Source organism: Sus scrofa, chromosome 9 (assembly GCF_054392235.1).
Source record: "Sus scrofa isolate SSC_HxYL_T2T_F1_AM1 chromosome 9, Sscrofa_HxYL_maternal_Yorkshire_Landrace_v2.0, whole genome shotgun sequence".
NCBI classification, from domain to species: domain Eukaryota; kingdom Metazoa; phylum Chordata; class Mammalia; order Artiodactyla; family Suidae; genus Sus; species Sus scrofa.
The window spans coordinates 137727422-137744110 of NC_139391.1; the positions used below are offsets into that span (position 1 = coordinate 137727422).

General features: G+C 41.2%; 1 protein-coding gene across 11 annotated transcripts in view; it reads right to left on the bottom strand.

The window, feature by feature from the left end:
• SYT14 (synaptotagmin 14) overlaps nucleotides 1-16689 on the bottom strand; it is a 223181-nt gene that overhangs the window by 129829 nt on the left and 76663 nt on the right. For 7 of the 11 annotated variants that reach the window (XR_014816605.1, XR_014816603.1, XR_014816604.1 and 4 more), the window contains one exon: nucleotides 11531-11746. Coding sequence is in view for 8 of the 11 variants with exons in the window: in XM_021063880.2 (XP_020919539.1) it covers nucleotides 11531-11746 (216 nt within the window). In the remaining 3 variants the exon portion in view is untranslated. Of the gene's footprint in view, nucleotides 1-11530; nucleotides 11747-15320; nucleotides 16377-16689 lie in introns of those variants that run through there. The other 4 variants (XM_005667888.4, XM_021063877.2, XM_084978113.1 and 1 more) reach the window with 1 other exon arrangement.

The window sequence follows — 16689 nt, forward strand, 5'->3', positions numbered from 1 at the left end:
AAAAGGAAACAGATAGGCCAAGGCATCAAAACACCTCTCCGCCTCTCAAGGTAATTTTGGATTCATATCAAGATAACTTATTTTCTCAAAGGCAGCAAGTCTCCAGAGGGCGGCCCCACATCAAGATTGCTCAGACAAGGGATTTTTCAGAATTTTAAAATTAAGCAGAACCTCAATTTCTTTTCACCCAAAAGTGATAATTCAGTTGATATTTACCTCTTGGAACGAGCTCAGTAACGACTCGTCACGGATGCAGCAGGAGGGGTATCCACACATCCCGAGGTAAGATGCGCAGAGTGAGCTCTCCGGTCCACCTGCGCGTCCACCCACGCCCCCACGTGCCTTCGCTCAGGTCTCCTCCCTGTGCTCTCCAGGGCACACCAGGGTTAAGAGCTGTCCAAACACGGGACAGCTAAGACATGTCCTTCTGAGGTTTTCAGGTAAACACTCTGGTTCATGCCTCACGGTCATAACTGCCTTCTTTTTTCTTTTCTCCCTGAACTCGTTCATATACGATCTCGTGCTACAGCCCAAACGGAAAAGAAAGGATATGTGAACAATCTGTCCCCACAATGGGGCTTAGTTTCGAGGCACACTCTTCGGAAAAAAAAAAAAAAAAAAAGTCCTAAAATGTTAGCAGTGTTGTGGACAAGCTCAGGCAACACGCAAACATGGTGCAAATACCTGGATGAGTCTGTACCACAGACGATGCGCAGAATGGGAACCACGGGACGGCAAACTGGGAAAACACTACAGGGAAGTCGATCAGCTTCTAATTGTTATCTTCACAATAAAACTTTTAATAAAAAACCAACGCATAACTGAAACACGCTTCCATCCCAGTATTTACACATAACATTCCCTCTCAGTGAGGGGCTTGAACTGAGCAGTACAGAATCACAATCACTTTTTTAAAAAATGAAACAAGGATCTATAAGGAGTTAGCATCACAAATAAACAATTATAATTTCAGGTTCTAACGCTCCGATTAGGTTTTCCCTTCCCCCCTTTTCCTGTTTATTAACTGTTCTTTCAGCCACACTGATAATTTAGAAATTTCTAACTGTAAAGAATCTTTCACTGGTCCACTGACTGTAAGTTAATCTAGAATAACTAACTCTCTGAGCTATACAGTGAATCCTGTTATCTATTTTACATATGGTAGTGTGATAGTGTACACCTGTTAGTCCCCTGCTCCCAATCTATCCTCCCCTACACTCCCCTTCGGTAACCATGTTTGTCTTCTACATCTGTGAGTCTGTTTCTGTTTTGTAAATAAGTCCATTTGTATTATTTTTTTAGATGCCACATGTAAGAAATATAACATTTATCTGACTTTCTTCACCTAGTATGAATACATATATTCATCCACGTTGCTACAAATGCAATATTTCATTCTTTATTATGTCTGAGTAATACTCTAATGTGTGTGTATGTATCTTCTTAAGTCAATCGTCTGCTGATGGGCACTTGCGTTGCTTTTATGTCTTAGCTACTCGCAATAGTGCTGCTATAAACACTGGGGTACACATATCTTTTCGAATTAGAATTTTCGTCTTCTCCAGTATATGCTCAAAAGTGAGACTGCTGGGTCATATGGTAGTTCTATTTTTAGTTTTCTAAGGAATCTCCATACTGTTTTCCACAGTGGCTGCATCAATTCACATTCCCTCCAACAGTGTAGGAGGGTTCCCTTTTCTCCACACCCTCTCTAGCAACGTCATTTGTAGACTTTCTGATGACAGTCCTCTGACAGGTGTGAGGCGATGCCTCACTGCAGTTTTGATTTGCATTTCTCTAAAAATTAATGACACTGAGCATCTTTTCATGTGTCTGTTGGCCATCTGTATGTCTTCTTTGGAGAGAAGTCTATTTAGGTCTTCTGCCCATTTTTTGACTAGGTTGTTTAGGTTTCTTTTTAATATTGGGTTGTACGAGCTCTTTGCATATTCGGGAAATTCAGCCCTTGTTGGTCCTACTGCTTGAAAATATTTTCTCCCATATTCCACAGGTTGTCTTTTTGTTGTGGTGACTGCTTCCTTTGTATGCAAAAGCTTTTAAGTCTGATTAGATCTCATTTGTTTATTTCTGCTTTATTTCTTTTGCTTTGGGAGACTAATCTAAGGAAATATCGCTGTGACATATGTTACAGAATGTTTTGCCCATGTTCTATTCTGGGAGTTTTATGGTGTCATGTTTTATATGGAGGTCTGTAAACAATTTTGAGTTTGTTTTTGTATATGATGTGAGGGAGTTAGCCAATTTCATTGATTCACACGTTGCTATCCCGCTTTCCAAGCACCACTTGCTGTAGAGACGGTCTTCTCTCCATTATGTATTCTTGTCCCCTTTGCTGTAGAGTAACTGACCGTAGGCGTATGGATTTATTTTCGCACAACTAGACAGAGTCCTCTCCCAGGGCCATCCCTGAGAGTTTCAGTGCCGAGTCACTACGTGTGCTAGCAGCACCACAACAGTGCACATTTCTGGCTGGGAAATGCAGCGAGCTGGCGGCCATCAGTACTGGTCTCTCGCTTCCCTAACAGGTTAAATTTTTGAAAGAAAATGATTTTATGTATTACTATATAAACAGGAATAAGCCTAGCAGGTAACGTAACAAGTCACTAGTATTGCCTCAAACTTTCTGTATTGGGTTCCAAGGATAAGGAGTCTGCATACAAACAGCTTGCAGAAAGGCTGCTCAAGTTTTCTGCTAAATACACCAGGCATGCTATGCTTCATATCTGAGTTTCAGACCGAAACCCCAGCTATTCCCTAGCTGTATAGTTCTTCATTTTCCTAGGTGGCCAAAGTCTTCTTGAAATTCTCTAAGAACAACCTGATACAGCGTATTTATTATGTGGTCCAGCAACCGTGCTCTGAACAAAGTGAACTTGTATTTGCACACAGCAAATTCAATGCGTGTTACTGCACCACATTAATAAGCCTTGCTCTGGCTTGAGGGCTCCCTCCCCACAGGGCCTCCCCGACGCCCTCCTCTGGGCCTTCGCTTAATCTTAAACAGGGAGGAAGTTCCCCTGGGCTCCAGGGTTGACAGCCTCGTGGGGCCCGTCTTGAGAAGCAGCTCCAAGTTTTCCACTTCCTTAAAGAGATTATCTCCCAAAGTTCAAAGAGACTTGCCCCCCCTCATTAGGGAGCGTTTCCTGGGAGATACGCCTTGTTGGTAAGCTCCAACTTATGGGAACACAGATGTTCTAGTCAGCTTAAACCACACATTATTGCCCCCAGGTAATAAGATTACCGTCAGTCCCTCGTGACCCTACGTAATGCTCCCCAAACACATCTGAGACTGAGCTCTTACCAGCTCCACCATCAGAAACCCAGAGATAAAGCGTCGGGTCCCATCCACTGTCAGACTGTTGTCAGCGTCATTCCTCACTTCCCAGATTCCCAGACGGGCCTCAACCCCGAGCAATGGACAGCCCATGTTTGATTTGCAGCGTCTCTCTCTTGTTTACTCACCGGGTTACTGAACAGTTCTTTCTAAAAGCACTAATCTGTGCTCTGGTTACAAACACTAAGAGCCTCAGGTTTATCGCTAATGAACCACCTGATCTTAGCAAAGCTGCCTGTCTCTGGGTGTCAGTTTTATCATCAATCAATTAAGGATATCTTTAATGTCTATGATTCATTTCTGTCATTTCACTACTAAACAAGTAAAAAGAAATCGTGAAGGATCTATATAGATTCGCCGTGGAAAATACGGCAATCCCACCAACTTACTTCCAGACTGGAAGTATATAAAAACGCATGCCTAGGACCACTGCGTAGGGCTCTGTAGTCTGTGCACTGCAGAAAGTACCCAGCTGAGGGGGGGTGCTTAAACGCAGCGTGACCTGGGTCGGCCACATCTTACACCTGAGGAAGGGAGGCCTTTTCCTTCTTACGTCGGTGGTATCTGCTCATTGAGCTGGATGCTCACGGTGCAGTGCTGCTCAAAGGCGGTACCATTTTCTAACTCATTCACCCAGCAGGCTATGCCTGTACCTAAACTGCACAAAGACGTCTCGTCTTATAGGTCCGAAGTGGCCTGCGAAAGTAGCACTCCACTGGGAACAACGGATCTCATCACATAAAAACATCTCCAAAACACAAAGATGCAGGAAAAATTGTCAAGGTCAATTTCCCTTCAAACTGGTCATATTTAGAGTGTAAACACACACACACACACTAAAGAGTTCTTCAGAGGTAAAATGTTCTTGAACAAAAACCTAGAGTCAAAGACGAGGTTTACCAAAAATCTATATAAACCATGTAATACATATAACTTTTACTATTTTAAGACACTAACAATTTTTGTGTCAAAGACATTTGGAAAATACAGACACTTTTTTTTTTTTTTTTTTTTGTCTTTTTGCCATTTCTTGGGCCGCTCCCGCGGCATATGGAGGTTCCCAGGCTAGGGGTTGAATCGGAGCTGTAGCCACCGGCCTACGCCAGAGCCACAGCAATGCGGGATCCGAGCCGCGTCTGCGACCTACACCACAGTTCACGGCAACCCACTGAGCAAGGGCAGGGACCGAACCTGCAACCTCATGCTTTCTAGTCGGATTTGTTAACCACTGCGCCACCACGGGAACTCCACAATTTTTGTTTGTAGTTACCCTCTTCACATAGAAATGGTAGAAATCAATAGAAAAACCTTTATAAAAGCAGCTTAAATGCACTTTAGGAAAATATAAAGAAATTGTTAGTCTTAAGTATTAAATTATTTTAAAAGTAACATTTAAATAAAAGGAGTAAAGAAATGTTTTAATGCCCTAATTTTAAGGTAACATCAAAATTAATAGCATGGGGAGTTCCCGTCGTGGCGCAGTGGTTAACGAATCCGACTAGGAACCATGAGGTTGCGGGTTCGGTCCCTGCCCTTGCTCAGTGGGTTAACGATCCAGCGTTGCCGTGAGATGTGGTGTAGGTTGCAGACACGGCTCGGATCCAGCGTTGCTGTGGCTCTGGCGTAGGCCAGTGGCTGCAGCTCTGATTCAACCCCTAGCCTGGGAACCTCCATATGCCGCGGGAGCGGCCCAAAGAAATAGCAAAAAGACAAAAAAAAAAAAAAAAAAAATTAATAGCATGGAGCTTGTGAAGCAGGCATAAGAAAGAGACGGACACGTCTGGGGGGGTGGAGGGCTGCATATACCCTAAGAGCCAAGTAACGTTGGAAATTTTTAAAATACCATTTAAAATTAACTTACCCCCAAATCAATATCATATGACTTTTAATGATACAGCTATGCCACAAAATGTAAATATAGCTTGGTAATCTCTATGGTGAACCTAAGAACGAAAAGCTATAAATAAGAGAAAGACATTCTAGTAATTTTACAGTTTGTTCTTTATATAAAATCTAATAGGCTTTAACAGACTTCTCTGTCTAATATAAAAATGAAAAGTACTAGACGGCATGAACGGAATTTCAGCGCTAATTCTATCTTACCAACTTAAACAAGATATCAACAATCTATGACATAACTCTTAAACGTTTTTTTAAAATGAGAGGATTATCAGAAAATCTGCTCAATTTTAAGAACAAGACAGTAAAATAAAATTATGAACAAAGGAAATTTGATAAGCCTATTTAATATTTACTTTTCCTAGAAAATGTTATTACAGATATTATCCCCTTTTGTGCCCTAAAAATGAAAGATAAACATGGCCAGCCAGAGGAGAAAGCACGAGCAACAAACGCATGCTGTCGCACTTTCTAACTGTTTCAACGGCATCTGCGGTTCAGATTCATCATTTATAAGCTTTTGTAAAGGACCTAACTGAAGGGGTTAATTAGGGATCCAACAGACTTAGGGAGGACACTGGGGCAGCAGTGACGACCCAAGAGAAGCTAAAGCATCATTCATTTTGCGTGGACTTGACTGGTACACCCTTAGGTTAAAAATTACTTATTTGATCTAAAAATCTCCTCTCGCTTCTGTAAAGTAGAAGAAATCTTCTTGCCACAGTGAGGTGCAGTGAAGATTCAACACGACAACCTGGACAGAAACGCTCGGAGTCAGTCCCGCACTGAGAGCTCAACGAAGGGCAGTTTTTACTACCTGGTCAGAAAGTTCTGGTTCTCCTGCACTGGTCTCTCCTAACCCCTACCCAGGCCTTCCCCGACCCTTTCTACTCTTGCAGGTGTTTTCCAATATTGGCCGTTCCCAAGCGTCTCTGCTGGAATTACTCAGAGTGTTGAGAAATGGGCTAATGGTTTGTTAGCAGCCCTAATGAGGTAACAGTAAGTCGTAGGAAAAAAACGTACATTTAAAAATATTTCTCCTTGAGTTCCTGTTGTGGTGCAGCGGAAACGAATCTGACTAGGAACCCTGAGGTTGTGGGTTTGATCCCTGGCCTCGCTCAGTGGGCTGAGGATCTGGCGTTGCCATGAGCTATGGTGTAGGTTGCAGACGCGGTTCAGATCCCACGTTATTGTGGCTGTGGTGTAGGCCGGCAGCTGCAGCTCTGATGCGACCCCTAGCCTGGGAACCTCCATATGCCACAGGTGTGGCCCTAAAAAGACTATGTATGTGTATTTTTTTTTTCCTTTTATCCTTTTGGATACCTTAACCCACATTAATCAAGTCTGATCTTTAAAACCCTACAGGACAGAATGCAGAATGGAGGGTTGGAGCAGTAAAGAGAAGCACAACCTCCTCCACGGATACCTTTACTTGTAGCTCAGTAAAAGGATCCAAATCCCACCAGAGAACTGACTCGGCAGCCCTTAGCTGACAGGCCACGAAGTGAGCAGTACTCTCCTCGGTCAACTACTCAGAGGCACAACCACCTGGCGGAGACTCACAAAGGGATTAGAAGCAAAGCCCCTTCCTTCCTGGCTGTATACACCAGGTTTCCTACTGTTGGGTCAGGGGAGAAGGTGACCCCTTTCAGCTACGACGACGAGAAGACAAGTGGTTAGAAAGCGCAGGCGGCAAATGCAGACTCTCTTCCACTTCCTCTCGCTGAACCACCAGCCCCGCCGCCTTATTTTTCTATACTAAAACTCGAGGTGAAAGCTGCTGATTAACTTCTCTGGCCAAAGGGGCTTGTCTGAGTTCGCATCCTTCCAATTTCTCTGCAGTGCGGCATTCAAAACTTGCCTTCAGGAGTTCCTGTGGTGGCTCAGTGGGTTACAAACCTGACTAATATCCATGAGGATGAGGGTTCGATCCCTGACCTCGCTCAGTGGGTTAAGAATTGGCCTTGCCATGAGCTGTGGTGTAGGGTGCAGATGTCACTCAGATCCCATGTTGCTGTGGCCATGGCTGGCAGCTGCAGCTCTGATTCAACCCTAGCCTGGAATTGAACTGGAGCAGGTGTGGCCTAAAAAGCCAAAAAAAAAAAAAAAAAAAAGGAAACAAAACCCAAAAAAACCTTCTCCTTCCACGGCTGATGAGATATAACATGTTCCTGATTCTCCACCTTATCACCGTTACTTTCTCTTCTCTGTTTAAGTCAAAGCCTTAATTCTGTTAATGAAGGGAAATGACTCTTACCTTTTTCTTCGCACATTCTCCCTCTTCAAGTTGATTCACTCCCTGGGGCTCTGTTCTTTAAGTATATATGATCTGAAAAATCCGCTCCCAAACTCCACAGCCATTTCCAACTGCTTAAAATCCTGCCTCATTATATATATATATAAACCACTTTTCTCTCTCACCCCACTTCCTACCTTTCAAGAAAAAAACAGATGCCTCTCTGGATCTGTTATTTATATTAATGACCTTATCATTCTAGTCATACCTGCTGGAACCAGTGTCATCTGGTATACATCTGTCCTTTCTGATGTTCCAACTACATTAAGTTCCTAAATCCAGTAACTTGTACCTCTATAATGTCTCTCCTATCTTTCCATATTCCTGCTGCCACTATTATAATTCAGATTTTTAGCATTTCCCACGTACATGACTTCAAAGACCGCCTTAATTGGCACCTTTTCCTACCGCCTTCCTGTTGCTAAATTAAAGCATATCCTTGGTCGTGGATCCTTGGTGAAAAACTTGCAGTGAATTTTCACTGGCGAACAAACTTAGGAAGGCATTCCGGGCTTCATCTCTCTTTCCATTTTATTTTACATATGTGTATATATATATATAAACATATATAAATATGTACATAAATACACACACACACACATACCCCTATCTTAGAGCTAAGAAGATTTTCCTTTGTTCCTGAAATATTCACTACATTTTACCACTTTGTACTTGGGCATCCATGAAGTTCTCTGTCTTTAAAATACTTTTACTTATTTATTCTTTTCACCAATTTTCTACCCATTCTTTTTTTTTTTTTCTCCTTTTTATGGCCACATCTGTGGCATACAGATGTTCCCAGGCCAGGGGTCGAATGAGAGCTGCAGCTGCAGGCCTACGCCGCAGCCATAGCCACAGCAATGCCAGGTCCGAACCACACCTGTGACCTAGGCCACAGCTTGTGGTAAAGCTGGATCTTTAACCCACTGAGCAAGGCCAGGGTTCGAACCCACATCCTCATGGACACTATGTCAGGTTCTTAACCCACTGAATCACAATGGGAACGCTGTTTCCTACCCATTCTTCCAAGCTGAACCCGAATGCCACTTTCATGGAAACTCTCTCACACCTTCGCCAATGGATGCTATTTCACTCCCTTCCTTAAAAACCTTTAGCATTTTATACGTGGTTCTGCACCTTTGCCTGTGGGCATGTTCGGAACTTACTATCATTTGAAATTGCTTTTCTTTAAGATCTGGAGCTGGGAAATCTCCCTCTCTAATCAAATTTTCCTATTCTTTCCCTATTCCACTGAATCTATTTTGGACTCAGAGTGGTCTTTGATGTTTAGGAATAATCTGTGATTCTCCTATTTTTTTGAATCTTACATTATCACCTGGGCATCTCTCCATCCTCGATCCCAATGACAGCGTTTCCACAATAAAGATAACCATCTCCTCGTGGATATTCCACGGACTCCTCAAATTCGGCATGACTGAAACTAAATTATCTCCTCCCACAGACATAGTTCTCTTATGCTCTCTAAACTAATTAAACAATCTTAGCTCTCCACTCATTACACACCTTCAGTCATTCACCAAGACATACGGAGACCACCCTCAACCTACAAATTCTATGTCCCTAAATCAACACCGCCAATGAGGACCTCATCACTGTTCATCTAACTTGTCCTTCTGCATCCAGTAGCTCCTACCTCCAACTCATCTTCATTACGACTGTTAAGCAATCTTTCTGAAATGCACTGATCTGAAAGTGCCACACCATCCAGCGTAAAAACCTCCCAGGGCTCTACACTTCCTATATAAGACAATATCCAAACTCCTGAGCATGTCATTCAATCCTACTGCCTATCCCTTCTCCAAAGGGGTCCCAGGTTAAAGACACTGAAACATACTCTCTTCTGCTCTCATGCCATCACCAGTCCATGGTTGGTGAAACGGTTCTCACTCAAGTCTAACTTCCTATTCTGTGAAGACTGCATTAGGCTTCCCCATTTCTCCACCTCCCAAGGTCTCACCCAGCCCCTCCTCCGTATTTCTGCATTACTGTGTTCCTGTAACTAACAGACCTCTTAGCATGCTGTATCCACATACACTCACTGGTCTTCTTCCTCCAGTCTGGGGACTCTTTAAAACAAGCTTGTTTTCATTCGTCTTTACATCCATAGTATCAGGTGTGCACACATAAAGCTTTCAACAAATGTTTATGAAGTAAACAGTCTAATTTCAGAATGCCTAAATCAATCTGTGCTGGGTGTTTTATCAAATAACTTAGGATAGAAATGGTAGAAAAGTGGGTCCTACATATTCAGGTGAAATGAGGCAAGAGGGTGATTCCAGGACATCTGCTCCAGGTCCAGGCATGGGGCCAGGGAGGGATGAGCCACTGAGGTTATGCTTCTCTCCTCACCCCTCTGCCCACAGACTGCAGAGCCACGCTAGAATATCAGGACTACAGGGAAGAAGCAATCAAACCAGCGAGAGGTGCAGGAGCTGAGGCAGAAGACTGCGTGGCCCGGAAAACTAAAACCCTAAGTGGAAGCTGCAAAAAGGGAAACATCCAGGGTCACAGATCCCACACTCAGGGCTGGCTCACCGTCGTATTTCCACCACCCTCCTCCACAACGACCATTTGCCGAGCACTTACCTGTGAGGCGCCAGACACTATGCTAAAAGCTACCACATATTAATTTAATGTTCATGACAACCCTATCAGCAAGGTGTTACTCACATTTAGAGACAACGAAACAAACCTAGAAACAATTAGCTATACTGTCCAAGGTTTCACAGCTAATATGTTAGGTCTCAGGGCCAGAATACGAACAGGGATCAGGCTTCAAAACCCATTCTCTTTCTGCTCTTCTCTTTGTGAGCCAGGGTTTACATAAGGTGGGAACTGACTTTACTGCTTTTGCATATTATTAAGCTATCTTTGTAAGCACATGTCTTATTTTCTCTAGTGGTAAGAAAAGGTTTTTTTTGAAGGTAGAGTCCATGCCCAATATTTTTTTATTTCTTCCCTATCATTTCAAAATAAGCCTTTCATATTCAATTCACTTCTATTACACCTGTGAATAAAAGGGAGGTACATCAATCTTTAGTTAGCATTAAGCCAAATAAAAACAGATGATTTAGCCTCTTTGACAACTGTATTGCCCGGGGAGGTCATTAGTAGTAACAGGCCCCCAAACACAAACCACAGCTAAAAAATTAAAGTTAGTTTGTATTTGATACAGTAATGAAAGTGCTATTTAGGATATATCATTCTTTTCTTCATATCTGGGCATATAGTCATACATTGTACCAAGCACGTCAACAGCTTATTTAAATGTGGGATAAACATGCTTTGAGTACTGGCAAAACCTTTTTTTCTCTTTTAGAAAGATGTAAAACCATGTGAGAGTGGACCTGCATCTCCATACAGCTTGAGTTCTAATGTCAACATCAGCACACAAGGCAAAAACTAGTTTGAGACAAAAATAATCCTTAGAATTCCTGAAATTCCCCTTGAAGCCCAGCACAGTTCGGGACCAGCTCTCAGACGGCTCTCCCCCCCGCACAGAGCAGACCACCGCTTCTTCTGCTGGGGCCACGTCTGGGGTCATACTGAGTGAAAAAGCATTCATTTACCCCTGGAATTACATTCAGCACCGTGAGCTTCTCAGACTCTATCAGTTCCTGTAACAGGTACTTAGAAGCTGATTCCATCTGAAATAACAGCTGATGCACATTTTCCACTTCATGATTGCTACACATGTGTTCACTGCAAAAAGAGAGCTAGAATGACCACTGTAGTGAAATTATTTGGTGTTTTTTTGCTTTGGGGTGTTTCGGTTGAATTTTGGTTTTTGTCTTGAGCCCAAAGATCTGGATCTGAATACATCCTATTTCCAGAAATGTGACTCTATTGCATGTGAGATCTCTGATTTATGGTGTCGTCACAGAGGCCCAGCATTTCAGAAACAAATAATCACATGCTATTGTGTCCATCTGAAAAACAAAAGAATTAACCTATCTTACCTTCATCTACTGACGCCTCACTACTGTACCCATCATACTCTGCGGAAAGAGGGCTGTATTTCTGCCTTGTTTCCCAAGGACAGTTCTTTTGTCGCGAATCTGCCAGTGGTAGCATGGAATGGTGTGTTCTGGATAAGGCCTCATGGTATTTACCCAGTGCTTCATCTTCACTTTCGGAGGATGAACCATGCTCATCTCTGTCCATGTAGGAATTATCTGTTTGGAACAACAAAGGGAGCAAATCAAAATTTAATCCAGCAAAATATGACAGATTTGCTACAGTTATATATAATACAGTTGTTATATATAACACGTGTCCTATTTAGTCACACACACAGATATACATGAACATATATATACCCATACACACAATCTGAATTGTCAGCTTTAGAAAAATCCAAGCTTTGGATTTCTGTGTTTTAATAGAAAAAGATCGATTTGTATATTTGAATTATATGAATGATGTTAGCCACAGGAATTTTCCAACCATGGTACAGATAAAGGGAATATTAGGGCTCACATCTTACACAATTTTTTAAAAAAGCATCAGTAACACACAAAGGAAGGTGTATGTATTGCCAGTACATATGGACCTGATTCAAATAATTCCTATTACAAGAGATATTTTTGGTTATCATTTAGCCAAGATCTTCGGGACTGATGTTGCTCAAGTGCTAGAAGCAGAACAAAGAAATGGGCAGACATATACTATTAATGGAATTACAAGTGGTACAACGTTTCTGGAGAGCACCCTGGCAATACATATCCAGCATTCTAACCTGCACAGGCTTTGATCCATTTCTAGGAATTTACCAATTCCATCTCTAAGAATTCAGCCTAAGAAAATAATTGACAGGTGAGAAATGACAGATAATTGAGACACTTTGCGGCGCTGTGTTTAATAGCAAAAGAAAAATAAAATATAACCCATCGCTGGGCTTTGGCTGAGGAAATTATGATACATCTATGTAATAATACACTATGCAGCCATTAAAAATGAGGACATGAACCTACAAGTACTTACAGGGAGAGAATAACTACCACATCGTGTTAAGAGAAAAGAGAAAGTTATAAACTAGAAATTACATTCTCATTAAAAATGTATATGTGTGTATATACACACACACTCACATACACACACCTACAGGCAACATAAAGTGCACAACCCACGCAGTGTATGTTTAAACGTACATACAAAAATGTTGGGAAGAATACAGATCAAACTTAACACTGTTCATTTATGAAAGGTAAACTCACTAGGAAATTTTACTTCAATACACCCAAATTTCAATACATTTGTCAGGTTATTTAATTTTATATTATTCTTAAAAGCACTAGATTTATGATCATTTTTTTAAAGGTAAAAAAAAATTTGAAATTGCACGATGCTGAGATTCACTTAAACAAGATGCAACCTTCTTAGATTTCTAAAACAGCTCTAGAAGGACGAAGAGATGACAGCAGTTAGAATTCATTAGTTCGGTCTAGGCATTTCTTGCATTATACTCAGGTAAGATCAACTGCACTAGAAGAAGCAAAGTTTGAAATTCAGGTGAGGAGACACGGAATGAATAATTTAAATATATGAGCTAGAAATTGAATGTTTAGAGTTAGAAGTAAAGGAGCTTTCAGGTAACTGATCTCTTCATAGCCGCTTTTTAATTCACTGAAATAAAACCCTCAAAACCCTGTCATATTCTACACTGTCCAATCTCATAGTCAACAGTGCACGCAGCTATTTAAACTAAGCAGAAATACTAACATTTAAAATTCAGTCCCCAGGGCTACTAGCTGCATTTCAAGTGCTCAACAGCCACAAGTGGCTGGAGGTTCCTACATGGAGCAACAGACGTAGGTCAAACTTCTCTGTCACTACACAAAGTTCGACTGGACAGCGCTGAGATGAGAGATCTTGTTCAGAAGCTACACATTCGGGCTCCCAGCTTCTGGCACATGGGGGACCCACGGTGGTGGTGTGAAGGGCAGCAGGAGGGCAACTAGAAATGCGACAGTCACACTTCACTTATTACAGAATATTTCGTGAAGTAACCCTGCACTTGGAGAAGGAAACTCATCCTTCTCTTATTAAACCATAAGCTCCGTCACGAGTTAGAACACGGGGCCTAGTAATATAGTGCGGCTCCATGAACAGATACTCCATATGTGTCAAATGATTTTCAAAATGACTTTCAGAACACACCACGTTTAAGTTGAGTACTGACCATAATCTAGAATACCTGAGAGATAGTTGGTTTTTTTAGGTACCAGCACTCTTCTTAATGAAAATAAATCAAAACAACATTTAAAATTCTGTTCTGCTACCTGTGAAGTATTTATTTCTAGCAGCCGTCTTGCTATTTTTTATGAATAAAATATATATAAACAATTCCATTTAATTTTATTCTTCTATGAATTTTTGCCATTTCAAGTAATAAGGCCACCAAAACTAAACCAAGTCTACCCACCAAAAACCCACTGAATCTGACACTCAAAAAACTGTTAAAAGAATAGACTTCAAAACGGATGTATTTCCCAAAACTGAAATTCCTTTTTTTTTTTTTCAGTCTTTTTTTAGGGCTGCACCTGCAGCATACGGAGGTTCCCAGGCTAGGGGTCGAATCAGAGCTTCAGCTGCCAGCCTACAGCACAACCACAGCCATGTGGATCTCAGGCAAGTCTGCGACCTACACCACAGCTCATGGCAACGCCAGATCCTTAACCCACTGAGCAAGGCCAGGGTTTGAACTTGAGTCCTCACGGATGCTAGTCAGATTCACTTCCTCTGAGCCACATTCCTTTTTAATTAGCTCATTCATCTTGGATCAGCCTCTATGATATCATTTAAAAATCATTCATAATTGATAAATGCTAGATCTCTATTGCACATGGAGCCATGTACCAGAACTGAAAAAAAAGTCTTCCTCCTTTCCACTGAAACTCAGTTTTTTTGTTATTTTATGAGATGTAAACATTCACGAAGATTCTAGGTGCGTCTTTACAAATAAAAGCCAGTGTACTTCTGGCCTTGTGATCAGGTCAGCAATAAGTGGAGATGACCAGGAGAAACTGCTGGTAACACAAAGCCACCCAAGTCACTGTGCCAACTGCTTTGAAAACTGTCATAAATATTGAAAACCGTTAACTCGGAAACTACAACTGCCCAGGTGGAATCTAAATCCTACATGGAGAACTCATGAATGATAAAAGATTGTTCATGTATACACACTGGAAACACAGAAGCCATATAAAACTCTTAGCGCATGGCTGAATGGACAGAGAGGTATCCTGAAGCATGGTATTCCATAAAGTAAAAACCTACCGCTTTCAAGGAAAAACAGAAAACATTTCATAGACTCTTAGGATATCTGTGAAGAACAATATAAAGGACTTGAGCATGGGTTACAAAAATATACAATTTTAAAATTCAACCACAGCACACCAAATAAACATCCATTAAAATACACACACTACTCAAGAAAACCATAGAGTTTCCGGCTATAAATAAAGGGGCACTAAGAACAATGAGGCCCTTAAAAGTGGCCAAGTAATCCAGGAACTGAGGACCATATTTGGTGATTTTTGGTGATTTACAAAAAATACGAATGCTTCTGAAATGATCGTGAGAGAAAACTACATGACTTTTAAAAATGTCTCCCAGTAAGAGGATTCAAGAAAGCCTTAAATTAGATACAAAGACATGTATAGAAAAATTCAGAAATTCAGGTGTTTTCCTAATTTTAAAAAATCAAGCGAAAGTTTTATCACTCAAACTCACATTAGCAAACCTCACCTTTTTCTGGCATTAGCTTAGAATATTTTTCATCTTTACTCTTTACTGTTCCTTTCTTGGCAGAAATGGCTTCATTTTTATTTGCCTTTATGTCTCCTTTCACTCTGCAGTATTTTGTTGGATTTATTTGTTCTTTGACTTTTCCACGTAACTTAGCTTTAGAATTAGCTGACGGTGCTGGATGTATGTCCTCTTTCCTAATGGCTTTCTGTGCATGTCCAGTGCTCTCCAAAATTTCTTTTGGAGAACACTCATTTCCCGAACACTCATTCTCTCTGGATCCTTTACTACTCGTATGCTTTTCGGCTTTCTTTAAACAACGTTCTTTGGTTTCTTGATATCTTACCTCTTTTAAGCCATGCTTACCATGACTGGAAATTCCTAATCTGTTTTTTTTACATCTGTCAGTACTTTCAAGTTCTTGACAAGCAGATGCAGCCCCTCTGCTCGGCTCGATACCTGACATCCCACCTTTCAAAGGCGAATCACTAGCATCATGGGTTCCTTGATATTTTGATACCATCTGTTGCCTATTATTACTATGTTTAAATACGCCTTCATTCATTCCATGATCTTGCTTTTGTGAAAATGAAGTATTATAACAATTTATCTGATCGGCTCTGTGCTCTAAATTGAGTTGTGCTTTCTGACAATTAGTATTTTCGTAGACTTCTGGTAACGTGGCACTTCCTTGTCTAGAAGCATCTACAGCTCCAGCTGCTGCAGAGCCTCCCTCTTCTGGGCGAAAGCCACTGATCATACCTGTTACCTGTTCAGCAACTGAGCCAGTGAGAGCACAGCCGACGTCCCCCACAGCAGCAGTCAAATCTTCCACGGCATTACTGATGGTGTCCACCAGGGAGGACACGGAAGGCAGATTCTGCTGGAAGTTTCTGAAAAATGCCATTTTCTAATTCTTTATTCCTAATTTTTCTTCTCAAAATATCAAGCACGTGGAGTTTCAATTCAACATGTACTTAATTGGTGCTACTCATTAGTTCAATATTAGTATTTCACCTGTGGCTTTTGATCTTTCTATAAATGCATATGCAATGGAAAAACTATCTTGAAGTAAAGACGCTTCCAAAAGAAAAAAAAAAAAAGAAAAATCAAACCACTTGCTTTAAAAGTAGCGACCTTTTCTCCCACTCCACAGCTATCATAGCAGCAAGGCAATGTTTTCACCTCAAATACTACTGGGTTTTTATTCTATACCTGTAAGAAGAAGTGTAAAAAGGATTTTTATTATGCGTTTTTAATTTATTTATTAATAGTCTATGTATGGGGACTACTCTACCTTGTTAACAAAGATATCATTTTATCTTTGTTAATAACAACAAAATCAGTAACATTTAAAATAAATGGATTG